The sequence below is a fragment of the Solanum verrucosum genome, unplaced genomic scaffold, assembly GCF_900185275.1.
Source record: "Solanum verrucosum unplaced genomic scaffold, falcon-dt-bn FXZP01000102.1, whole genome shotgun sequence".
Classification (NCBI taxonomy): domain Eukaryota; kingdom Viridiplantae; phylum Streptophyta; class Magnoliopsida; order Solanales; family Solanaceae; genus Solanum; species Solanum verrucosum.
Window position 1 is genome coordinate 1,785,907 of NW_026019930.1, and position 25,081 is coordinate 1,810,987.

At 34.6% G+C, this 25,081-nt stretch overlaps 3 protein-coding genes and 1 non-coding gene across 4 annotated transcripts; 2 read left to right on the forward strand and 2 right to left on the reverse strand.

Moving 5' to 3' along the window:
- Positions 1 to 650: 650 nt before the first annotated feature.
- Positions 651 to 6,809, reverse strand: LOC125829855 (nuclear poly(A) polymerase 4-like). Its single transcript, XM_049509071.1, has 12 exons — positions 6,505 to 6,809; positions 6,352 to 6,429; positions 4,594 to 4,701; positions 3,820 to 3,882; positions 3,579 to 3,740; positions 3,019 to 3,132; positions 2,860 to 2,922; positions 2,440 to 2,769; positions 2,195 to 2,359; positions 1,158 to 2,051; positions 949 to 1,034; positions 651 to 851 (listed from the first exon to the last, which is right to left on the reverse strand). The coding sequence occupies exons 1-12, from the start codon at positions 6,640 to 6,642 to the stop codon at positions 827 to 829; spliced, it is 2,226 nt and encodes a 741-aa protein (XP_049365028.1). The 5' UTR covers positions 6,643 to 6,809; the 3' UTR covers positions 651 to 826.
- Positions 6,810 to 8,803: 1,994 nt separating this feature from the next.
- On the reverse strand, positions 8,804 to 11,095 carry LOC125831633 (putative F-box/LRR-repeat protein At3g18150). The gene is made up of 3 exons (XM_049510807.1): positions 9,941 to 11,095; positions 9,667 to 9,858; positions 8,804 to 9,019 (listed from the first exon to the last, which is right to left on the reverse strand). The coding sequence occupies exons 1-3, from the start codon at positions 11,093 to 11,095 to the stop codon at positions 8,804 to 8,806; spliced, it is 1,563 nt and encodes a 520-aa protein (XP_049366764.1).
- A 4,839-nt stretch (positions 11,096 to 15,934) lies between these two features.
- TRNAK-CUU (transfer RNA lysine (anticodon CUU)) lies at positions 15,935 to 16,007 on the forward strand. Its single transcript has one exon. It is a non-coding gene; the product is annotated as a tRNA-Lys (tRNA).
- A 1,466-nt stretch (positions 16,008 to 17,473) lies between these two features.
- On the forward strand, positions 17,474 to 18,248 carry LOC125830019 (uncharacterized). The gene has a single exon (XM_049509242.1). The coding sequence runs from the start codon at positions 17,536 to 17,538 to the stop codon at positions 18,100 to 18,102; it is 567 nt and encodes a 188-aa protein (XP_049365199.1). The 5' UTR covers positions 17,474 to 17,535; the 3' UTR covers positions 18,103 to 18,248.
- Positions 18,249 to 25,081: the final 6,833 nt, after the last annotated feature.

The window sequence follows — 25,081 nt, forward strand, 5'->3', positions numbered from 1 at the left end:
ATTACTTTTGTATTTTTCCTTTTAATTCTGATTTCGATGTGTTGCTTGCCCTTGTCTTTCATCTACCCTCTTCAGATTCCATCCGTGGAAAATTTTACTGGTAAACCGCCATATCATCAATAGACAACTTTGACCACACACAGATTATACTGAACCAATTTACAGTTGACCTTTCATAGGCACCATCAATTTTTGCGTGTTCCATCAACCAAATATATTCATTCAAATTTCAGTCGTATCCAACAATAAAAGAGCTATTAATGGAAAACAGTTTCATGATCCTAAAGACATCAATTTCCACAGAGTATCTTTCAGAAACGGCCTCTCTACTTAGTAAAATTTGTAAAATTTGCGTACATTCTTGCCACCACTGACTCTGGGATTTCACGGGATATGTGATTGTTACAAACATCAAGTACCAATGACTAATTCACACGCACAAAGGAAACAGAAAATTGGTAAAGATGGAGAGACTGAAATATGGTGTCATTAATTGTCATCGGAATACAAATACAATTAAGAGACTGAAACCGAGTACAATTGAGATTTTCCATGACCTATAGATCTATTGAATGTAGGAAGAACAATCTTCTTCAGCAGTGTCCCTAGTGTTTTTTTTTTTCTAAAACATAAACTGAACTGTACAAGAGCCCACAGGACCGTTCTGCCTGGAACTCTCCGCGAAATATCAGGACTCTCTCTCTGAATGTTACAGATGCAAGCTGCCTGGAATAGAAAAACATAGAGAAATGACAGCCAACAAGTAACATCATACTTACCGTGTTGAGTTGGCTTTTCATCCCTCAATGCCATGACTCCACTTCTTTCAAGCTGTTGATGGAACACTAAACCTACAAGACAAACCATAAAAGAGAACCAAAATACAGCGCCTTTAAAGACAAAAGGACTGATATATATAAAAACAAAAAGTAAGTGCAAGTATCAAACCGTGAAACATGCCTTGTAGAAGATTTTTGTACAGACTCCGATCCAATGCTATCCGGAGATGTTAACACTCCACGAGCAGCTTTTGGCTTCACGAAACACAAAAGAATAGAACTGGTCAAAGTTATGGCAAATGCTAAGAATGGAAGTATGAATTATAAAAATCAATGACGTCAGAAAGATAAAAGAGGCAAAATAAACTGATTCAAAACCTCTAACTCCCGCAGCGCATCTTCAAAAAATCTCGAACCATTTTCACATACATTATTTAACAGTGACTTGGACTCTGCTCTGTATAAGTCATCCTGAGAGGAACGGAGAGAGTTGCAACCAGTACTGCCCGCTGCATAACCATCATGGCAGAGTCGGAGCAATTCATGCGCAGGATCTCCAGAGGTACCAGCTTCGACAAGGCTTGTGACACCACTAGACTGGTATACACATCCATCTGCACTTTGCGCACATTGTGCTCTTCGTGACTTCCTTTGTTCATTATAAACATTTTTGTCCGGAATAGCAAACTGCATCTCATCATTCGTCACATTATTTGAAATTTCTTCACTCTTTCTCTTCCCTCCAGAAACTGTTGAGAAACGCTGTTGTAACAACATGCCACTTTTCTGACCAACAATAAGTTCAGGCGACGGTGATTCCCTTCTTGGAGGGCTAATTGATGGTCGTTTGTCCAAACTCTGCTGACTCTCTTCCACACCTTCAAACTCTCTTTTCCTTTCCAAACCTCCTCTTTCTCCGGATCTTGACCTAAAAATACCAGAGACAGGCTTCTCTCCCAGCTGCCCACTCATTAGCCTTGGTGTTTGGTTTCGTTTATAACCATCTGATAGAACATAAGAGGGAATCTGCTTTCTACGAACATGGGACACAAACATTTCCATTCCTGGTTTCCAATACATATACATGTTCACTTGGTGTCTAAACTCATCAACTGTCCCACGGATATCAAACTGCTGACCTTCTTGAACCAACTCCCCTGGCCTCCTCTGCAAACCCATGAAGAAGGCACGATGGGCACACTGTTTGGACGGGTCCACATACTCATGGGGATAAGGATGGCACTGCAATTTCCCAAATGTGTCCCGCTCTATCTGCAAGGATACAACAAGAATTATAAGTAAATGGTAAACATCTGCTTCACTTGCTACCTTCTCCTTTTTCTTCCGTAGAGGCTCAAATACAAAGGATCCAGAGCCTCCTGAGTATCACTTATTTCAAAAAGTATAGATGTTACCATCAAAGTAAGCTGCCTTAACCGGGATTCGACCCAGCCTCTCCACACAAGTAAGTCATCAGCATCAGCTGCAACTATGTCAACTTGCAAATAGTTCTTGTAGCTTTCGAAGAAAGGATACTGCTCAAACAATGCAGTCCACCGGGCTTTATTGAGGTCAATTTCCTGATATGGAAAAGCAAAAGGAGTAAAAGCCAGAACTAGCTAAATACACAACATAATGTACAGAGGGGAATAATTCATACCTGACATATGTTGTTACCAAATTCAAATTGCTCTGTCATAACACGAAGAGTACTTGCAGAGACATTGTAGCTAGAGTTCATGCAAGGATAGGCAGGTGTAATAATTGGCATCTGATGTGTCCGGTCCCAAGGATTTTTACGAGGATCCCAGATAGAAAATCCAAGTTCTTTATCCTCTATCTGACAAAGCATCACAGGATTTGGCCAGCGCCATTGTGTATATACGCGGAAAAAACGAGAAACCAGCATACTCGGAACAGCATTTGGATAGAGTTGGCAAACCCGAGCAACCAGAAGAGCCCAGTTAACTCCACCAAGAAATCCAGTCACCTAAAAAAGAATCCAGGACAAACAGGTCATATAAAAGAGCAAACATTAATTAAGCCGAGTGGAGGGAGTAGGAAAAAAAAGTGAACCTACATTTGAATAAACACCACGCTGTTTAGCCCAAAACTTTAAACATCGAAGTGTGATCCGGAAAAACTGCATTGCAGAAGACAAATGAGATATTATTAGCAAGATCTAGAATATTGAAAAATTTACTGGCCTTTTGTTTCCTTTTTGGTTGGGGAACATCACCTCAATATTTGGAACATCTTTAAGGATTTTATCTGCCACCCTGCAGCCATTAAGGCTCCTTACAGTTGGCTCATCAACATTGCACAACACGGATTCACTGGATATGTCCAAGTCCTGTCGCAAGAAGATGTAAAAGGAAACATCAGGCATACTACTATTAGTGGTCTAAGCAGCTGATTGATGCCATAAATTGAATGTCAATTCCAGTTTGAGAAAATAGAGCATTCACGTATCCCAGTCCTGTCTGGATCCCATGACTTGGTAAGCTCCAGGAATGGTCAGGTATACCATGAATATAACAAATGAAGAAAATCAAAAATGTAAAAGCCCTGGATCCAGAAAGAATTAAGCTGAAATTCACATTGCTGCAGGTGAAAAGGAATTAGCATCCGGAGTACAAGCAGAAGTCTAAGGAAAAAATCAGGGACTTTTTCCAGAACAAATGTTGGTGTGGGAAAATAAATTTCTTCTGAAGCAAAGTTTGATCTATAGAAAAGGTGTCCCTTATAAGGAGGAGGCCAAAAGGAAATGAGCAGCTTTCACAAAGAAATAACACTTACATCTGGCACAACCAAAAGAGAAATGCTTGCATAAAGAAGATCAATTGAGATCCCATCAAACTTAAACTTCATAACAGGGACATGTGCATCTGGGACTGGTTGTAGTTCAGTAACTTCTTCCCTCTCCACCAAAATATTATGCAATACAAAAAAGAAGTCATCCTGGCAAACAAGGTTGATATTAGATGCAATATAAAATGGCCAACTGAGACTTGAAAAGAAAACCAGAAACCAAAATGACCTCTCGGTTCACATAGGATGGTCCAACACATAAGGTATCTATGTCAGCTCCAGGACCATGCACCTACAAAAGAAATCTTACATAATTAGTCAAATAGAGTTGCTAAGGGACATCAAACATTCGGTCATTCCCTGCAAAATGTAAAGCTTAATAGTACATAAATGTAATTATATGTGTTAAGGAAGCAGGTGCAGCTTCAAGAACACAAAGAGCATAGAGCACTGCACACCCACCCAACCCACCCATCCACCCAAAAAAAAGAACTCTTCCCAATGACAGGCGCCAACTGAATGTTTTTGAGCAAAGAGCTCCTGTAGAAGAATCTATCTTAATGAAAAACAACAGGAAGGGCAACTGAGTGAAGTTATGTTTGGGTTGAAAATTGAGAATAGTAACAAAAGGGAGAATTGTGTGAAACGATCAGTTTGGTTACAAATGCAAATACAGAAGTCTGAAGAACAAGCATAATGCATTAGGTTCATCTATTTAGGACCAGAGACACAAGCTTGTTTTTGGCTACTGTTCTAATTTTTGTGGCATATTAGTACCACTCTGACCCAAAAACTGTAATAATTTAAACCAACTGTTTCATGGTTGCATACAGTTAATTTCACACCTTGTGATATTATAACACTAAGGACTTCACTAGGTGGCACGGTGAAACAACTTTCCGACTATTTCTAGATCTGCAATGAAATTATTTGTCATGCATATATAAGCAAAACATTAAGCTTATACTGTTCAAGAAGGGAACTTCAGAAAGAAGCTGCTTACCCCAAGTCGATAAGAACCAAAAGTTAAAATGACAGCATTTGCATCCTCAACCATCTGATCATTGTACCCTCTCAGTCGAGTAAGATCTTTCACCCAGTCCTTCACAATCTGAAAAGGTAAAGATCCAAAAATGTCACTAGACTGGATTGAGACAAAAATAGAAACGAAATTTATGAAATGCAGAGGAAAAGGGAAGATAACAAGCTAAAAACTAAGACTACTCCTTCCATTCTTTCTTCAAGACATTTGAGGGGTAAACCGAAAACAAAATTCTATTTTAATTTCCTTTACTAACCCAAACAAAAAAGTGTATAGGAGAGAAATAGTCCCCCCCCCCCCCCCCCGTGATCCTCATTCCTTACCATCAACTAAAGAATATCATTTCATTTCCTTCATCTTAGTATTTAAAAGTGTTGTGAAAGGTGATTGCCTCTCACCATGCATCGCCTATAAGCTTTGTGGCGAGGCGATTTTCAAAAGGCGACGCCGTGGCAAGAAAAACATCGCCTTTTGCATTCTCTTAAAAAAGAGGCGACCAATTTAGGGTTTTAAAAGTTAAAAGGTAATTTTAGGGTTCTCTTTCCAAATTAAATTTATACAGTTGCACTCTTAGACTGTGACAGCGGCTCCAACCCGTCGACACGACAAGACTTCTCCAGCAACCAGCCAAATTTTTCCGGTGACTCCTAAAGTCCAACCAATATGTATTCCTTCTTTTCTTCTTGTTCTTCAGACTTCAGAGTTACTTATACCTCTGTGCTTTTCTCGCTGTTTTGACTTTTGTTCTGTTTTTCCTCGTTCAAGTTCTAGACTTTAGTATGTACTATCTATTTTCAGTTTTTGAATTGAAATATTTGCTAATATGTTATTGCTATTGAGATTTTGATTGTTTATATATGCAATTAAATATTTTAATTTTTTGGTATTTACTGGCGTCGCGAGGCAGATCCTCGCCTATCGTTGTCCAAAACACTGGTATTAACCTATGAATACTACTGAGTAAGGCAAAAAAAAAAAAGCAATTAGCCCTAGAACAGCCTAACATGAAAGGACATCCACATTGACATCTTTTTGTTCATTGAGATCAGGGAAACAATCCCGCCACTAAATTGGAAAGCAGGAAACTTTGGAGCAAATAAAACTGAAAATATTTAGTGATCAGATATCACACTGCTGAGTTAGAAAACCGCTACATTAATACATCAAATGTTACTGCAAATTAGTGACTAATAAACTAGTGCCGATTCAGAGACTAAGAAATCCAAACAGGGAAAAACAAGGAAGCATCAAGTGGATGGTCAACAATTAATAAATGCAGGTGAATGGGGATATAATATTTTCTATTTTACGAAGCTCAGTAAGATAAAAGAAATTCCCAAAAAAACACAGCAATGATCAGTTCTCTCTTTGCTGAAATCTAAATCACCATCCAATATTGACCAATCCAAAGTGTATGCAGTCACCATTCACAGCCTACTCATTCCATGTTCAGACTTCAGAAATTACAACCGCAAATTGACCCAAAATAGTTAGGTCGACTATATGAATTCTCATTATCCATTTGGACAATTTCAATTTCATTGCTAGAACACTTAAAAAATTCAGGAGTCATTGAAACTCCATCGTCTCTAAATCATATGTTACTTTATATCCAATGCCTTAAGTCTCAACCAGCATCCTAATTTTTCTGATCTCCCGGAATTCCTCCTAATAGTTTAGTAGCGTAATCACCAAAACATAAAGGAAAAGAGAAATTACCTGCTCTAGCTGGCAGAGAACTCCTTCTCTCTTAGCAGCCTCCTCAACGCTTTCATAGAGTCCAGCACCGACCAAGAACTAGAATTCACAGTCATCATATACTGAAGCACAAAAATCAACATAGTAAACAAAAAGGAACCTTAAAGATCAAACCTTTTCCAACTCTTTGGTACGCTGAATATCAGCCTCCATAGGTCCTGCTAGAGACAAGGGTTTCGTTACCCCATACTCCTTAGGCAGTGGAACCTGCTGGGTCGGTGGCAAAGTAATGGAACAATTGGAAACCCCCATCACTTAAACAGGACAGAATTAAAAAACTTGTTGTGGTAGTTCAATATAAGGATCAAAGATTCAAACTTTATAAAGGAAATATGGCGATATTAACCAAGAAACGGATCGGAAATTCGAAATTCAAACTCTTATAGAAGCAAAAGTTGAATTTTGGGGGAGACCCAAAAGATAAAAGGGCAACAAATATGAAGAAAAGGGTATTTCTTTACTTGTAAATACCCATATAAGGAAAAAAAAAAACACCGTAGATCTAAAACCTGAAGAAGGAGAAGGGTTTGTTCCTTTGGGGGCTATAAAGGGTCGGAACACGTTCACATTACGAGTTGGGGTAGGAGAAAATTGAGGATATGATTTGTTTTTCTTTTTTTGTTCCACAAAGGAAAAGCGTGTTTGATATTTTGTAGGTTTTCCACCAGTTGGCAACTTTTGGACTTTCGTTAGTGGCAAATTTTGAAATATCACAAGTTATCATATTTACTTGTTTGAATTTTGAACTAATTTTAAGTTGTATTTTAAAAAAAAATAATATTATAACTATTTAAGTGATGAGATAATAGAGCAGTTCACTTAAATTATGACAAACTACATGGAATTTTTTTTTAAAAAAAGTGCCTATTTTTTATTCCTATCTTAATTAAAATAAATTATCTACCAAACAACGCAATGCTAAAAACTTTATTCTTTTATCTAATTTCTAAATGTATCAAAGTCCACCTACTTCATTGCCCCCGACCATTTCTCGTACCTTTATTGAAGTAGACACCGGCGGGGCATTAGTCAAACCAAAGAATATCACTTATAACTCATGATCATATCGAGTTCGAAAAGCCGTAGATGGCACCCATATAAATGAGCTTGACTTAGTGAAATTTTAGAGTTCAACTGTGAAACCATTTATTTATTCGTAAAAGTTTTGTAACCTTTCTTAAAGGTTAGATAGCGATAGTCTCTGCCCCAAGGAAAATTGTATGGCTGGAGCCTGGAGGTATGAAAAATGTGCCACAGCTTATAGGTTTATTTGCAATAGCACTTCTGGTTGTATCTTTCTTTGAGATTTTATTGCTCATCTGGCCTACTTTAAGGAGTTTGGGGTTTGATCAAGGTCCTTTTAATGGGCAAAGAACACAAATATCCACGTATAGAGTCGTTATTTAATTTGTATTCGCTTTATAATTGTTTATATAAATTTATCTTCTTTGGAAACAATTTGAATTAATGCGATTGAGGTTGAAAATAGCGTATATTTCAATTATACATGACTAAAGCATTGTGCCTGACGACTATCGTAGTATTAACCTTATACATGTAGTTTGTTGCTTTTGATATTTGTTACCATATCATGTTGTCTATTATGTTTCAATTTTCATGTTATTTTGTTGTAATTACTGTTTTTTTTTTCTTTTTCTGAATGCTCTTATACCATTCTCCTTATTAATTGAAATGTGTTCGTCGTTGTTGTTTTTCCTTTTTCACAACTACTTCGATTTGCTGCACTTAAGTCGAGGGTTTATCATAAACAACCTCTCTTTTTCCATGAGGTAGGGTTAAGGTTTGTGTACACTCTACTTTCCCCAAATCTCACTTGTGAATTACACTTGTATGTTGTTGTTGTAAGTTTTATATATATATATATATTATTTTATTTAAAAAAAAAACAAATTTCAATCATCAATTTATCAAAACAACAAATTAAAAAATCTAATAGATTCATTTAACGACAACGTACTTAGTGTAGTCCCATAGAGTGAGGTCTGAAGAGTTAGAATGTACGCAAATCTTATATGTTACCGATAGGCCGTCGGCTCAAGGACTACACCAAATCCCAATGTATACAAAAGCAAGGGCACCAAAAGTTCATGAATCATGAAAATTTTGTTATACCTGTCTCTTTCAAACAAATTGCTTCTGTATCAGTTCATCTGTCAAGCTGTGCACCAGGACAATCATACACTGAGATTAATGTAAGGATAATTTGCTCAATGTTTGAAACTTCAAATTAGAAAAAGAACAAATCAATGTCATTGCAAACAAATGTCCCATAAGGGATCACAGGTCCTAGTACATCACCAAAACAAGTCATCAACAAATTTATTCAAAACATATAATTAGCTAGATTCAACAACACATGAGGTACCCTGTATAAACTTATTCAAAAGTACATTTATTGAGTTGAAGTTAAAAGGCTGCATTCTGGTGAATCTTCAATTATGCTCAAAGTATCTGAAATTTTGAGAAAATAGTTTCTCAACTTCTCTAGCTCCGTACGTGTAAAGTTTTGCAGTTGAACTCTCTTCAACTCATGACTCCAACATTTCCAAGCTAGAGATGCACAACAAGGTTTGTCATCTTCATCATCATCAGCATCTCGGTATGTAAACTACGAAACCAGAGAAAACCACAACAGGAACAAAGGTAAAAGATGTGTTCATAAGGAACCGATCATAAAACCAATATAGAAACGTGTTGGTATTAGCTTAAAAATAGAGTGAATATAGAAACGTGATGTGCTCATATAAGTTTCTTGAGTTGACAGAATACATAGAATTTTTTCTAAAAATTATATAGATAAAAACTTCAAATAGCTTACAAGAATCTTGTAACTTCATTAACCCTTACAAAAGGCTCAAAATAACTAGTCCTGTAGGTATTTCACATGAGCAGTTGATTGACTAACTGTTAGGTTTTGGAGATAATGGTCCAAAGCACACCTGAAATGTCACTTCTTTGCAAGTTTCCTACCTGAACTATAAGGTGTTTGCGTTTCCTATCTGAACTATCTATCACCAACTATTTATCAAAACACACATCAACTAGTATCTAAGTGTATTTGGTTGGCCATTATCTCTAGGTTTTGGTTAATATTCTGATAATGGACTGTTAGGTAAAACAAAAGAGTTTGAACAGAATCATGAGAATGCCTTGTCCTTAAAACAATGAATCAAAAGGAAAGCAACAAAACCTTAGAGATCAAGAATAAGGGTGCAAGAAATCTTAGCCAGTGCTTTTGAAAGATAAGCATATTACCTTGATCAAGCTCTGTAAGCTTCGACCCTGATCAACAGATAGGGTGTCCAGTTGAGGAGAAATCCAAAGCAAACTATCAACAATGTCCACAATTGAATAATTCGTCCTATCCATAATTTTTATATGTATATGCTTAGTACCATTAAGTGGAGGAACCAAGTTTTCTCTCATATGTTTCGGTATAATTATCACCTGCTCAAACAAATAATAAGAACAATGAGAAATCCAGAACAACTTCTTCTGGCAGGGCAAGTAGTCAATTTGCTGAACGTACCTTGTCAGAGTCGCAACTTAGTGTAATAGCCCTGGATTTATTAAAGTTACCAATAGACTCTGTGAGCTTGGAGTACCAATCAGTGTCAAGAGCTTCAGGATCTGGGATTAATTTGATCATAACCTCCAGCAATCGCGAAGCTTTCAGTTTGAATATAGGCGAGGGTTCAAAATAGCCCAATAGTCCATCTCTTCCATGACGAATGTCATAGGAGAATCTTAATAAGTTAGGAGCATCATCCATATCAACAGCAATCAAATGAGAGCACGCGACTACTTTCAAAAACTTAACGCGACTATTTGAAATCTTCACGAAGTTCAAGGACTGACAATGATCTAAATAAATGACTTCAAGGTTCGGTAGATTTGGAAGGAGTCTCTCTAACCATTTGTCATTGACAGCCACAGCAGCAAGCTTCAAACACTTTAAGGATTTGCAAGCAGTTATCTCGATTACATGTAGGTCCAGATTAAAAGAACTAATATAAAGGTCTTTAAGATTAGGTGCTACAATATCAACCTTCTTGAATTTTGGAGGGCAAAATTTCAACCTTACTGTCCTTAGTTTAGGCAACGTTCCCGCAACTTGTAAACTGATTAATCCATGAAATCTCTTCAAAGACAAAACTTCTAAATCACTACAAATTGCATGTATAGCTTGAAGTAATTTCTCGTCCAAAAATGAGTCCTCGAGGTGCAACTCTCGTAGAGAATAAAACTTAACGCGATGATCAGAGGGTAGTTCGAGCTTAAATCCGCGTAAGCTAAGCACATTTAATGATTTAGCAGAAAAAATTGCTTCAGGAAACTTGTTGTGAGTGTATACGCCTACATCTATGAACAACTCTTTGATATTACAGGTTATAAGTACCTTAATCCAATCATGCAGAGCTTTAAACCGATAATTTGGTAAATTAACCTTGAACCTTTTTATAGAGATGTTCTGGTTTAGCCGATTTGCTAGAATTAGATCCACAGTGTTTTTGGACTTATGTAAATAATTATCACCAAAATCTAAGGAGGAAAGGTAAGCCCAAATACTATTCCAAACCTTTGACAATATACTCGTTTTCGCAGCATCTTTAATGTCAAGGAAAGACAGAATGTGGTCCAAAACTGGCTCTGGCAGCTTGGAAATTTGATCTGTCTCTTCCATTACGAGCAAATTGAGGTTCCTTCCATCACTATTTGTTACAGAATTTCCAATTTTCACGAAAAAAATATCAAAAAACAATAATAAACAGAGACCAATCTGGGGATTAATTACCTAGTTTTTGTATAAGACGCCGATATCCCTTCATGATGTTTGTGTATATAGAAAACTGAAGTTTCTGCTGAGTGAAATTGGCAGGAGGCAGATGGGCTAATGGCTTCAGTAGTTTATAGGACTTTCAGTTTGCCAATTCAGTTACATTGATGCACTTATTAGGGCTAATTACAAGTATAATTACCAAATTAAAATATCCACTATAATAGTAAATTCATCACGTTATATAAGGTAGTTGAATTTTACTTATTATAACGGTAAATCATTAAATTTTACTTACTATAACACAATAAAGTCATCAAACTATTTTTCGAGTCAAAATAAATGGCTAAAGTGCATGTATTGCAATGTCGATTACTTGTTCTCCTAAACCTAATTACTCAGTCCTGAATATTAATGGGGAGATTTATCCTTTATTATTTCATCAATAATACAGTGGCGATAGATCGAGCTGGACTAAGCGACGTACTCGATTTGTTACTCCTTTAGAAATTTTCGCGATTAATGATTAGACATGCAAATTAGAATTATTATGTCTTGGTTAAGGAAACACATTAATAACTCGATCAATTTTTTGCATCGCTAAGGGGTGCTTATGAGAAGTATAAGCTTGTGCTTTGATTCCTAAGTGATTTCATTCATTCAATTCAGTTTTAACAACAACAACAACATATCCAGTGAAATCCGACAAGTGATGGCAAAATATATGTAGACCTTACCAGTTACCACTACCACTACCACTAACTTGTGGAGGTAGAGATATTGTTTCCGAAAATCCAATTTAGTTTTAAATCACTCACATTCATAGTTTTCTTCACTAGTTCACTAGAAGTGCTCGTTTTCTTCCTTAAACTAGTATGATTGTGTGCTCAATTATTTATTTTGTGACAGTTTTCTTTCAATAAGAAGAAATACTGCTGGTAAATGACGTTGCTCTAATTCTTCGATATATTATCAAGTGTTTGCCATTACTAAAAATAATGAAAAAATCCACGGACAGAAAAACGACGAATAAGGTGGATCCAGAAAAATCCAGGGAAAATCAACCCGGTCTGTTTTTTTTTTTTTTGCACAAAAGCTATTATTTTAAAGGAAACCAACACAGGTCTTCGGTGTTTTAATTAATTTTTTAACAAAAAACGACAGACATGGATGATATTTGAAGTGCAAAATTACCGTTTAAGAGTATAAATCAAAACAATGAAAATATTTTATCATCGAGTGGTAAATTGTTCGAAGTGAAAAAAAAAAAAAACATAGTCCATTGGTAAGAAACAACAATGCGCATTTATCCTTGTATACGCATATGGTTTTGTAACAATCTATAATGAGATATAAAATTATTTAAATGTTAAAAAAGTATTATAAGGGATATTGGCTATGCCATAAATCACTACAAACAAAATGTATATGTGGGTGATCTTGAACTTTTAATCTCGCTTGTTTTATAGGCAAAATTTCAAGTTTTACAAGAAATATATGGTGTTTTTACCTTGAATGTTTGCCCATGGAACAAAGATAACTTACAGAAATTCCACTAGTTAAGGAACTAATTAATTAGATACACATTAGTTTGCAATATTATTCTCAGATTTTGGTGCTTTCAAATACGTTTAGATATAAGTATCCTGGTAGATATGGGATCAAAGTTAGGTGTAATTTATACTAAATGCACTATATCCCAGTAGATTCACACGTATTTGAGATACATAGACAAATGTAGCTTGCCTCCCTTCCATCTCGATCGCTCGTCACTCTCTATATCGGTATATGGTATTCTAAATGTATATGAATCACCCAGATACATGTATATAGTGTGTATCTAGAGTGATTCACGTGTATCTAACTTGAAATCTAGTATAAAAATATTAAATGGTGAGATAAAATGTAATCTTTTCGAACTGTATGAAAAAATAGTAAATATGATAGGAATATTTGTGTAATTAGTTAGTTTCTCAAAAAAAAAAAAAAAGTTAGGGTTGGAATGTGTGTTGGGCTTCTATACTGGGCCAGCGCTTGAATGTGCTTTGTTATTATAAGAGATAAATTACTTAAGTACATAACATTACTTTACATATTCTCAATATTTCCCTACTCTTTTATTAAAATACAAAAATCCCTTATTTTCCCCCAATTCAACTTAACCGGATACTTTATTAGTTTAAGTATCCGCCTGTTATTAATTAAAGTATCCGCGCTGCTATATTATGCATCCGCCCGTTATTAATTAAAGTATCCGTGCCAACAACTTAATAATTCAAGTATCCGCCCTTTATTAATTAAAGTATCCGCGCTGCTATATTATGTATCCGAAAGACACTAAAAAAGGGATTTTTGGTAATTAATGAAAGAGTAGGGATAGGAAGTAATTTCTTTCTTATACTATGTGATTTGCCTAATTTTTACTATTATAAGATATGGCCCTTTAAGTTCCCGTCGTACTTCGCAAGCCTTTAAAGGGTCACTTTTTGTTTTTGGAACTTTCACATATAGCATACACAAAATTCATATTTGTATATTATAGCAAAGTTTGCATAATTGCACTCCATAGCAAACATATATATGTATAATTCGCTATACATATACAAAAAAAAATAGTTGTATAATTCGCTATACATATACAAAGAAGGCAATTGTATAATTCGCTATACATATACAAAGAAGGCAATTGTATAATTCGCTATACATATACAAAAGAAAGTAGTTGTATACAAAAGATCAATTGTATAATCTCTGTATGTATAAAACGAGAAAGAGAGAAAGGCAAAAGAAAACTGGGCAAGGAAATATTTGTATTGTATAATTATAAGTGTATAGGATGAAGATATATATGTATTTTGCATGTGTATATACAATTTTCTCTCGCTCTATACAAACAAAAGCGTAATTTATACATTTCGTTTCTGTTTGTATAAGCGAGAGAGGCGAGCGAGATTTGGGAGAGTGGCGAGCGAGATCTGGGAGAGGGGAACAAAAATATAAGTATATATACAATTTCCTCTCGCTTTATACAAACACAAACACATTTTATACATTTGTGTTTGTATAAAAGCGAGAGAGTCGAGCGAGACTGCCACCAAACGAGAGTGGCGAGCGAGATTCCACCAGGGAGAGTGGTGAAAATAGCAATAGTTTGCTATATGGTACAATTAAATCAAAGTATATTTATAGCATTTAATTTGAATTAATAGTTTGCTATTATATACAATTTTCCCTTTTGGTAATAGCCACTATTTTGTGTTGGACGTTCTTTCTCATTTCTAATAATTATTTTCTTTTTAGCTTTCCACCTAGTATTTGAAGCACGCATTAAAGGAACGATTGAATTCGGATCATGCATAATAGGGTCCATTTCTAATTTGCATAAAGAACAAACACTAGTAAAAGAAGAAATTAGAAAAGTGATAATTAAGAACAAAAACTTCCTGAGTGGGTACGAAACAATTTGCTGGATATACAAGTGAAGTCCCTTTAACTAAAGGTAAGGGTGCATGGAGAAAATATTGTTAAATTCAAGTACTTTATCTTCTAGTTGAATAAATAACTATAAAACAAAACTTAAACTAGTTGTTGTTTTTCTTTAAAATTGTGCCACGTTTCAGAAATTGAATGGTACATCGTCACACATATATTCAATTATAGTTTATAGTCTTTGTATTGTTTTCTTTCCATTAATTTATTTGCAATACGGAAAGAGGACTCACAGTACATGAGTGCCTTAACTTTTGGAAGCCAAATAAATCAAAGAGGATCCAATATTTTCTAGTATATAATTAAAATACATAATCTTAAAAGAGTAAAGAAAAACGAAATATACGAAAGAGAAATTTGGTCAGTGGAATTCAATAATTAAAAATAAATAAATTACTTTTCTCAAAATACTCTCTCTGTTTATTTTTATTTGTCCATTTTGGATGTTATACGCTTTTTAAGAAATAATGGTCGATATAAGTATTTTATTCATATTAATTGATGTTTAGTATTAGGTCTTGTAAAATGATTAAGAGAATAAATAATTAATAATAGTAAAAATAAAATATAAAGAAAAATTATTTTCTTGATTTATAAAATGTGAAACAAAAATATAAATTTATTTTTAAAATAAAAATTATGAGAATACTCAATTTTCCGTTGTTTCGCGGGAGAATCGCTTTTGCTTTTGGAGTTTGTAACTTTGTGTTTGTAAAAAGTCTTACAATTTGTTTATGAAAACCTAATTTTTCATACAAAAACTTTACAGGCCACAAATTTACTACTTTATTTACGTGCAGAAATAATCATAAATAATTCAGCCATTATGTAAAAGCACACTTCTTTAATATTCTCATTTTCCCTTCCCAAGGAAAGTGTCTATTTTTTTTTTATATGTAAAAAAAATTACAAAAAATTATCTAAAGCCAATACATGATCGTGAATTTGTAGACTAATTAATTGGTCGGCTCATCGGCTGCAATATTTGTGAAAGGATATTGCTTATAATATGTCAATTGTCATGCTTTTGAGAGAAAACAATATGCCTAAGGTAATAGGAGTATATTGGAGTTTGATACAGATACAAATATATATTGTGCTCGGTACAAAAGAACATAAAATAATAAGGTTGCTATTTAGATCCATTTAATTATACTTATGCCTTTTAACAAATGTATTTACAAGTAATCAAACTCACTTGAAATGTCAGATGACAATAGCTATTATATTAGTATTAGTTGCTTAGGTTTTCATCCAGCCCGTCTAGCTCAGTTGGTAGAGCGCAAGGCTCTTAACCTTGTGGTCGTGGGTTCGAGCCCCACGGTGGGCGTTGGTTTTTTAATTTAATTTTTTTCTCGTTTCCATTTTTTTTTACATTAAAAAAAATATATATTTGTAAATATTTTCTATAGGAAAGCAAATTTACTTAAAATGTGGAAATGACTTCCTAGCGTGAAAAGAGGGAAACAAGTCCACAAGTGACATATCACGTTGTGTCTTCATTATCCTCCAACACAACTCACTCTCGTAGTTCCATCATCCCACAACCTACAGTAACCCTCATTCTCATAATATTCGTTTATATTATATACAAAATAATTTTAGAATAACATATTTATATTTTAATTTGCTTATGCAACGAACACAACAAAATAAATATAAAAAAATCACAAAACATTTTTGCTTCGTACGGAAACACACCCATAGTGTTGTTCCTTTTCTCATTCTCGTGCAAAATCTACTCTTTTATGGTCTGCCAGGAAAAAAGAGGGATGAAAGGGTACAACTCTCCAAAAGTAATGCTCAATCATAGAGGAAGGAGTTTATATTTTATTACTACTACTATACATATAATTAGTAAACTATGCAAAATACAGCAAAAGTAACCAACAATATATTTTTTTAAAAAGCTTCATATTCATTATGAGTTGTGGCAATTATGTGTTCCCTTAATTATCCATTATGTGGTTCTACAAAAAAAAAAAGTTTCAGAAGATAGGATTAAGGCCAGATGTATAATTTGTAATCTGATGTGTTCAAAATTAAAGGCCTCAAACTTTTATGTTAATTAACATCTAAACATAATGAATTGCAAAGTAAGGTTGGATAATTGAAGTCCCTTAAGAAGATATAACACACCTAATCTGTCAATCTAATAACACATCATTTTTAGTTCTGTTCAGTCCATCTAAAAAATTTGGTTGATTTTTGCTAAATATGTAGTTAAATTTAACCATTGTGAAATCTTATTAAAATCTTTTCAAAAGACTTAATTTTTTATTTGATATGTTCTATATCACATTAGTAAAGGAAAATTAGGTAATTGCACAAATTATGAAGATACAAACTAAGAAATTTAAACTTAATTAGTTCATTTTGATCCAATTCATCTCAGACCAAATAGTCATTGAACAATTCAACGACACACTCAATTATTTATTTAACCTATTTTAATCGGCCAATTCAACTCAAGCCGCATTTTTCACACCGCTAATGCCATTTGTAATCCATGTGAAAGGAGATGGAAAAGATTGGGAAATTTCTTTGATGGGTGAAAATGACTTAAAGGACGAGCCTAAAGCTGGATGTTGAAAATCTCCACTAATAATTGGACTTTTAGAATATTGAATGAACTCGAAATTAAGTGGTCCATGCCCAAACGTGTCAACTTAAAAACTTTAAACATATAGATTACTTCACCACATTCACTTCCTTTGTATGAAAAGCCCCTATATATACCACTACCTCATTGCTTCTCATAATATAACCACAATTCTCTAACAACTACATCTCCTCTGAATTAAAGTTCTCTCTAACCAACAAAAACTCACAATCCCAATATATTTTAGAGAGAAAAAATGGATCAAAAATTGCCAGTGGTAGCAAAAAACTTCTGGAAAATAGTCCGTGTGGCTTACTTCATGTTGAGAAAAGGATTATCATCAAAGAGGAAACTAATGTTCGATCTCAACTTATTAATGAAACGTGGTAAGATTGCTGGCAAAGCCGCCTTCCAAAATCTGATGTTCCAGGGCCATAATAATAATAATATTCATCAATCAACTTCGAAAGAGTATTACGAGTTCAGCTGCAGTAACAGCCCTGCTTTCCATCTCCCCTTCCACATCAACAAACGCATTAATAAGCATAGTCAGCCTGAACATGACATTGAGTACGACGACGTTTCAATGATGAACGCTGCTGTTTTGAAGGCATTAGAAATGCTTCAGAGCGAAACGGCATCACCTGCTTTGCCTAGATTCGGGAGGACTCCAACGGTGAGGCAATTGAGGATCACTGATTCGCCTTTTCCTTTAAGAGAAGCTGATAATGGTGACATGATTAGCCACGTTGATGAGAAAGCTGATGAATTCATTTCTCGATTCTACAGAGATTTGAGAAGAGAAGCTTCTGCCTTTGCTTAATTTTTTGGAGTGCTTTATTTTTTTTCAGTAATTGGGAATTTTTTGGGAGAGAAGATCGAAAATCCAAAATAAAATAATGTTAAGAGTTTATGATGATAATAATCAATACATTCAAGGCTTAAGTCCTGAAATTTTGCATCAACAAATTCCTTGATTCTCTCTTAATTTGATGGTCGACTATTTGGCTTAATTGGAGTATTATTATATATTATTGTTATGAATTAACCTGGAGTTGGGAAATAAAAATTGCTGATTAAAGTTAATTCTCCAAAAATATCGTCTACAAATATTGTTCGTTAGTTTGGTTAAGACTCTCCAAACTCTAATTGTCGCCAGGACTATTGTACTATGTCAAAGACAAATTAATGCACCAATTAACTAATAAAGGTACTAATATAATATAGTTTCCAATACTGATTAAATCAAGAATATGAATATGTATATATGACTCTCATAACTCATAACATAACATATTAGTAAAATAGATTGTTGATCTAGCCAATTCAATTCAATTCCAGCTGCTAGCTAATAAAATGAGGACTAATTATTCAAAATCAAATAAAGAGATAATTTAGTTTTTTTTGGGAAAGTCTCGCAAATAGTCATTATAATAAAATTAATTAGGCTTTTTAGTTATAATTTGCATATTTACGACTATAGCTATAGCTTACTCATTTGTATAATTTGCAGGTACGTTTTATAATTTGTGTGTACTTGTATAATTAAGTTATTTTCGTCCGTATTTGATGTAAATATTGTTGACACCCAATTTTGACCCTCCACAATATAAATTAATCATCGAGCTTCTTCGATTGCTAACAATTTAAAATAATGCGTTTTATAGGATTTTCATAAATAAAATAAAATAAACATAGTTTGCAAGTTTATTTTAAATAGTTTTGTCACTTTTTTATAATATATATGTTTTATTTAGTTATATATATAGTTAATGCATTTTACGAGTATTAAAAAATCATCTCGAAAAGATTTTATATTTTTAAATACTTTATTAGTAGTAAGGGTCGTAATTTTGAATAAATGAATTTTATGAAATTCAAAATACTCTCAAGTTATTTAGAGTAATTTTATCATTTTCAATAATTTTAATAGTTTTAATAATAAATAAGTATATTTTTACAATCACGTTATCTTATAAATATTTAAAAATCATCACAAAAGATTTTACGTTTAGTTAAAATTATAGTTATGATTTTGAGTTCATTAGTTTGTAATTAAATTAATTATTTTATAATTAAAATTAATTATTTTATTTTGTTAAGATTAAGAAGCTCGGTAATTAGTTAATATTAATTCATCTAAATTAAATCCAATATTATAAAAAAAGCTTAACTCCTTTTCTATTTGGGCCATTTTCCAAATGGCCCAATTTAATCAACAACAACAATACAATCCCAGCCCATTCCAGACGGCCCACATACAACAATCCCTTCAACATTCCCACACATACAATACATACAACAGCAACTCCAAAACCCACTGCCCCTGTACGTTCTTCTTCTCCAAAATGTGAAGAAACCCAAACCCAATCCAAATGACCCCAATCCCATACGATTCCAAACGACCCCCCACCCCTGCGTCTTACTCTTCCTCACCTGCTTCCTGCAGCCTTCAGCCCTGCGAGACCCCGAAAATCAACGACAATACACAGTCCAACAACTTCAGCGCAGAGCAGCGCCAAACGCGACCCCACTGCCCATAATTTCTTCTCCTTCACGCGAGGAAGAGACCGTTCCAGCAGCCCCCATCAGTCCGATTTGATATTGCATCCGGATTTGGAGGGATTTCGTTTGAATATTGAGCAATTGACAGTCTTTCCCATCCCTTGGGTAAGATTTTCAAATCGAAAAATTTAAATCTCAATTCTACCCTTGGCCTTTCCGAATTTCCCCTTATATATGTGTCTCTTCTCCTCCAGTGAAAGGGGATTTGGAGGGAGTTTGGATTTTTCCATTTAATAATTAATTGATAGTTAAGAAAGTTAGAATAACTCTCTAGACCTAAGTTTCGAGAAGTTCGATGATTTAATTCTGACTAGGAATTCTGGGTTTGTTGTTCGTATCGAGATTTCGTGGTGCAAAGATCCTTGCTCTTAACTCTCGTCCCTGTTTCGCTGCCCGGAAAAGGTAACGTTTACTCCGATAACTTTCTCTTCATCTCTTTTGTTATTTATTTTTTGTTAATATTGGGAAATCGCTATTTTGTTGGTAGTTCACTGATTAGTTATCATTGGATTGATATTGTTTTGGCGTGAAGTACATGTTCTTAGTCGTTTCCCTGGGTCAGTCGTGATATCGATTTAAAGCTCTACTAATTTATATCGTTGTTAAGCATCTAAGTGTTGCAGTCATGAGAAGTTACTGCCCAAGGTAGACTTTCTTATTGGGCTGAGTTTTAAAGACCAACTGATATGTTTAGGTATACATGGCGTAGGTGCATTCTGGTTGCTTAGTTTATCTATTTCTTAAATGTCTTTATTGTCTTACTGCTTAAAATGACTTGTTTAAATCAATTTTACATCTTCATTCTATTTAAATTTTAGTCGGAACCATTACATTCTTAAGGTGGAGTCGGTGCAAAATCTTAGTTTTCTTGTCTTATTTTTTCTGTTGGAAGTTTGAACCTTAAGATCATTCGAGATGATTTTTTTTTTTTTTTTGTGTTAATCTCTCATCGTGTGGTTCACTGATTATTTATCCTTTTTTGCTAATCTCCCGTTGCTTTGTTATGTCATATTTGTGGGCTCTGTTTGGAACAAAGAAAATTAGCCCATGTTTAGTTACTTTCTATCAATGCAAGTCGGAAAATGTGATTTCATACGGATTTTCGTATTAGATTGTGTCGCCGATGATTTTTTTTTTACTACTCCTTTTGGTCTAAAGAATGAAAGTTTGTTTCAAGTATCATATTGACAGCATATAGTCACTTATTTGATTAATAATGATAAAAATAATAGTTTGATTTGCTTCAGGTTTAGTATGCCTTCCTTAGAATATGTTCATTGTTTCTTGCTTTGTAGGTTTAAATATTTAACTAACCTTGGATGAATTTTAGCATAGTAAGTTGTATAATGTTGGCATTGATGTATTTTGTCTTTGGCTTTATGTGGTTGTGGCTCGTGTAGGAATATCCATTGTATCAATGTGAGGTCGATTCTCTTATTTATATTTGTTTCAATATTGAATTATCAACTTTTCTAAGTCATTCATTGGCATATAGTATATAAGAGTTACTAGACTTGAGCAGTAATTATTTGGGTTTGTGAGCTGCAATTACTACTTGATTTTGACCTATTAATACTCGTGTTGTCTATGTTATAATTCAATCAGTCTGGGTTACTTTGGTTTAAGATGGTAAAGTTACATTTATGTTTATGGTGTCGCAATTGACTAGTCTTTATCATCCACTAAAAATATTTTATTTTATTTTATTCTATCTTAATTATTCACTTTGAGAAATATTACTATTGTCTACTAATTTTTTGCTTCTCCTTTTCATTGCATGTGAAATCCATCTGAGTTCACTACGAACTCCTACCTTCCTCCTTGCATCTCGAGAGGGCCATAAAGGCTCAAATCATTTATCGAGTTGGAAATCATTTTGTATGAACTGAAATTTGAAACAGGTGTATGAAAAGTCCGAAAACAGGCAGTATACACACTGTATACAGCATTATACGTCAATATACGGGATCAAGGCAACAGATATGTGGCCAAAAACGTGAAAAATACTGTGCAGGGGCGAAGTACAGGTGTTCGGGAGCGAAAAATGCGTAAAAAAGCCGATATACATGCTCGTATACACTGATATACAGCCAGTGTATACCAAAAACGGGATTGGGCAAAAGTCCAAAAATCCCGACGAAATAGGCCCAAAAGGCCCAAATTTAATTTCCCTCTTACTCTTTAATTATTTATTTGCGATTATTTATTGTTTGTCTCTTAACTCTAATTTTAGAATTATTAATTAACTTAATTAAATTCCCCAAAAGAGGAGTTAGTTCTTTGTATTGGTTTAATTTTAATATTTCATGTTTTAAAGTTCACTCATCATATCAATCAAATATGTCGGTCAAATTATACATTTTAATTAAGTTAAACCTTTTGTTATTAAAAATAATATTTTTAAAGCTTTTTCATTTAATCACCTTTTTATTTCATTTTAAAATTGTTGTGATTTAACGTATTTCCTCAAATAAACTCTAAAAGTGCTAGTCAAAACATTTTCAATTAAATATATATATATATATATATATATATATATACACACAAATATATATATATACACGCCCACTTAGTCATTTTTCATAAAAAGGGTTAATTAATTAATTAAAATTGATTTCCATGTTTAATTTATTAAATTGGCTTAATGTATCGTTTCAAAAATGAATCATATGAATTTTAATTATCTAGTTTTATTAAAATTTTATTCATATGCATTTTTCAATTATTTCATATTTAGGTCCATTTTCTTAAAAGTAAAATAAAATAACGTGTCTTTTATTTTTTTTAAGTTGATAGACTATTATGAATTGTTATTTTATGTTAAACAATTAGTCAAAATAATTTTAGTCAAGTCGCAGGTCAACCGCGTGTTAGCGGACATTTCGAATGCCTAAACCCTTCTCGAAGTGTAAATTGAACCCCGAACCCTCTTTGGTGTTTTCAAATGATTTTTTCTGTTTAAATCTTTGAAAATTATAAGTTTTCTTAATTTCTTTAAAAAATTAAGTGGCGACTCTTTTTTAAGTATTTTTCTTAAATTGTTTTATACTTAGAACATTTCAAAAGGTAATTTTTTCTACATATAGGAAAATTACGGCGCGACAGAAATGGCGACTTCCGCTGGGGATTCAATTAGGTTCTAACCATAATGACTTGACTCTCTTTGACTATTTGCTAATATTTGTTGAATTGTTTTACCTCAAATGTGCCTTATTTGTTTAAATTGTGATATCAACTGTCATTGCATGCATATCATTTATTCCGTCAAATGACATTTTTTTTCTTTTCACTTAAAGGACGATTATGCGGGCCGCAGTCGTTCGTTAACCAAATTGTTCTCGGGACACCCTGACGAATGTAGTTGGCTACTGGATAGTCAACAGTCGTTAATTGTCCCAGCCCAAGTAGTCCGCTTGGGTCACCAATCCACTTCAAATAAACCTCACTCTTAGTCATACTAGGATAGAGCAAGACCAAATCCCTGAAATTTAGCGCATTGGCCTAAGATGACCTAATACCCAAGGCGTGTCGGGTTCATTAGAAAGACCACCTTGAGTCCAAAGGGCCCACGACCCGAACGGACGCTCATACTTACGTGTTTGAAGGATGTATGCGCTATTTGACAAAGTGTTGTATCTTGGGTTTGGGGGGTATCTAATTATTTGTATGTTTTTGTAGATGGCTAAGCAACACTTGAGTTTCAAAATGGTCACTGAGACGCCAAACCTCCTCCGTGTATGGTGGTACAATCTCAATGCATATCAGAAAAGAGAACTCTCCATTCACTTAGGTCACCTCCCGTCAATAATGAATCTCAGAGTCTGGCCTAAGTTCATTGAGGTGGTCACTCGATTTTGGGACGATGAGAGGATGGTGTTTCGCTTCGGAGATGTTGAAATGACACCAACTGTTGAAGAAATCAGAGATTGCCTAGACAATGTCGGAATGCGCCAGAAAAGGAAAAATCATCCAGATCACCACATTTTGCTGCCAGATAAGCCAACCAGCACAGAACTGAAGAATATGTTGTTACTAGTAAATGCAGACTGGCTAGACACCCCGAGTATTCCATTTCTGAAATTCTACGAACGGTGGGGACACGAGAACTATTATAAGAATTTTCCAAATGAGTTTCTCAGTCGCAGTAGTTGGAGTCAAACTCAAACTTTAGCATTTGCTGTATGCCTCTTAGGGACGATGGTATTTCCTCAAGGCGAAGGGAATGAAATTGATACTCGGGTTGTCATGGTTACACACGCCATCTTTGAGGGAGTTGGTAAAAAGGGCCAAGTCAAGAAATACTTCAACCTGGCCCCGATCATTTTGGCCGACATCTATCGATCTTTGGATAAATGCAAAAATGGGTTTCCATTTTTTCAAGGGTGTAATATTTTGTTGCAATGGTGGATGTCTAAACATTTAGTGAAAACATGTGAGACTCAGAAGCAAAAATTGGCTGAGCCGAAGAAGGAAAGCCACCTCGATCACTACGAGTTTCATTTGAGCATCAACAGGTTCAATATCCACAGCACGAGGGAAGCATGGGCTAAGGTCTTCCATGACATCAAAGAGGAAAATGTACAATGGATGTTCCAAGATTTCATGTCAGAAAAAATAATTGTTCAGGGGGCTAAATGTCCTTTCCTAATCCTTCCTGGCATTAGAGGGGTACGACCCTGCAACCCTAGCAGGGTGATGCGGCAATTCGGCAGAAGGCAAATTATACCTTTCAAAGGAGACACAAGTCGCTACGTCTTTGACTACGACGGTTGCAACAAGATACCTTACGCCAAGAATATTCTCCAAGAATGGGCTGGGCGGGTCAACCTAAAGGAAAGCATGGCCGAAAATAGATATGAAGCTGGGTATGTTGACGAATACAAAAAATTGTTGCAAGATGATCTACGTGGTACACTTAACCCGACGCCACGCTCGGGCAGACAGATTGAAGATGTCCAAGTAAGGCTTCAAATCCAAGCCTACCACTTTCAGCAAGAATGGGATCGAAAAGAACAAGAGTTTCAACGTAGGGAGCAAGAATACCTGCGTAGGGAACAGGAGTTCCAGCATCGAGAGTATGAAAGTCAAAGGGCCTTAGCCTATGCCTCGCAAGAGTTAGCCGACGCAAGAGCTTGTTTGATACGTCTGGATTCAAACTTGGATGATCAGCTTCACACTCTCCAGGGCATATCGATATCTTCCAAAGCTGTGTTTGCCGAGCCACATGTGATGACTAA

Bases quoted from the DNA above. Each gene is read 5' to 3' on its own strand.
- LOC125829855 (XM_049509071.1), bottom strand. From the start codon at position 6,642: ATGGGGGTTTCCAATTGTTCCATTACTTTGCCACCGACCCAGCAGGTT. The intron at 3,741-3,819 runs GTCATTTTGGTT...CTTGTTTGCCAG, and splicing joins CATCCTATGTGAACCGAGAG to GATGACTTCTTTTTTGTATT. The intron at 2,770-2,859 runs GTAGGTTCACTT...ATTCTTTTTTAG, and splicing joins AGCGTGGTGTTTATTCAAAT to GTGACTGGATTTCTTGGTGG.
- LOC125831633 (XM_049510807.1), bottom strand. From the start codon at position 11,095: ATGGAAGAGACAGATCAAATTTCCAAGCTGCCAGAGCCAGTTTTGGAC. The intron at 9,859-9,940 runs GTACGTTCAGCA...TTGTTTGAGCAG, and splicing joins TAAGTTGCGACTCTGACAAG to GTGATAATTATACCGAAACA. The intron at 9,020-9,666 runs GTAATATGCTTA...CTGGTTTCGTAG, and splicing joins GCTTACAGAGCTTGATCAAG to TTTACATACCGAGATGCTGA.
- LOC125830019 (XM_049509242.1), top strand. From the start codon at position 17,536: ATGGATCAAAAATTGCCAGTGGTAGCAAAAAACTTCTGGAAAATAGTC.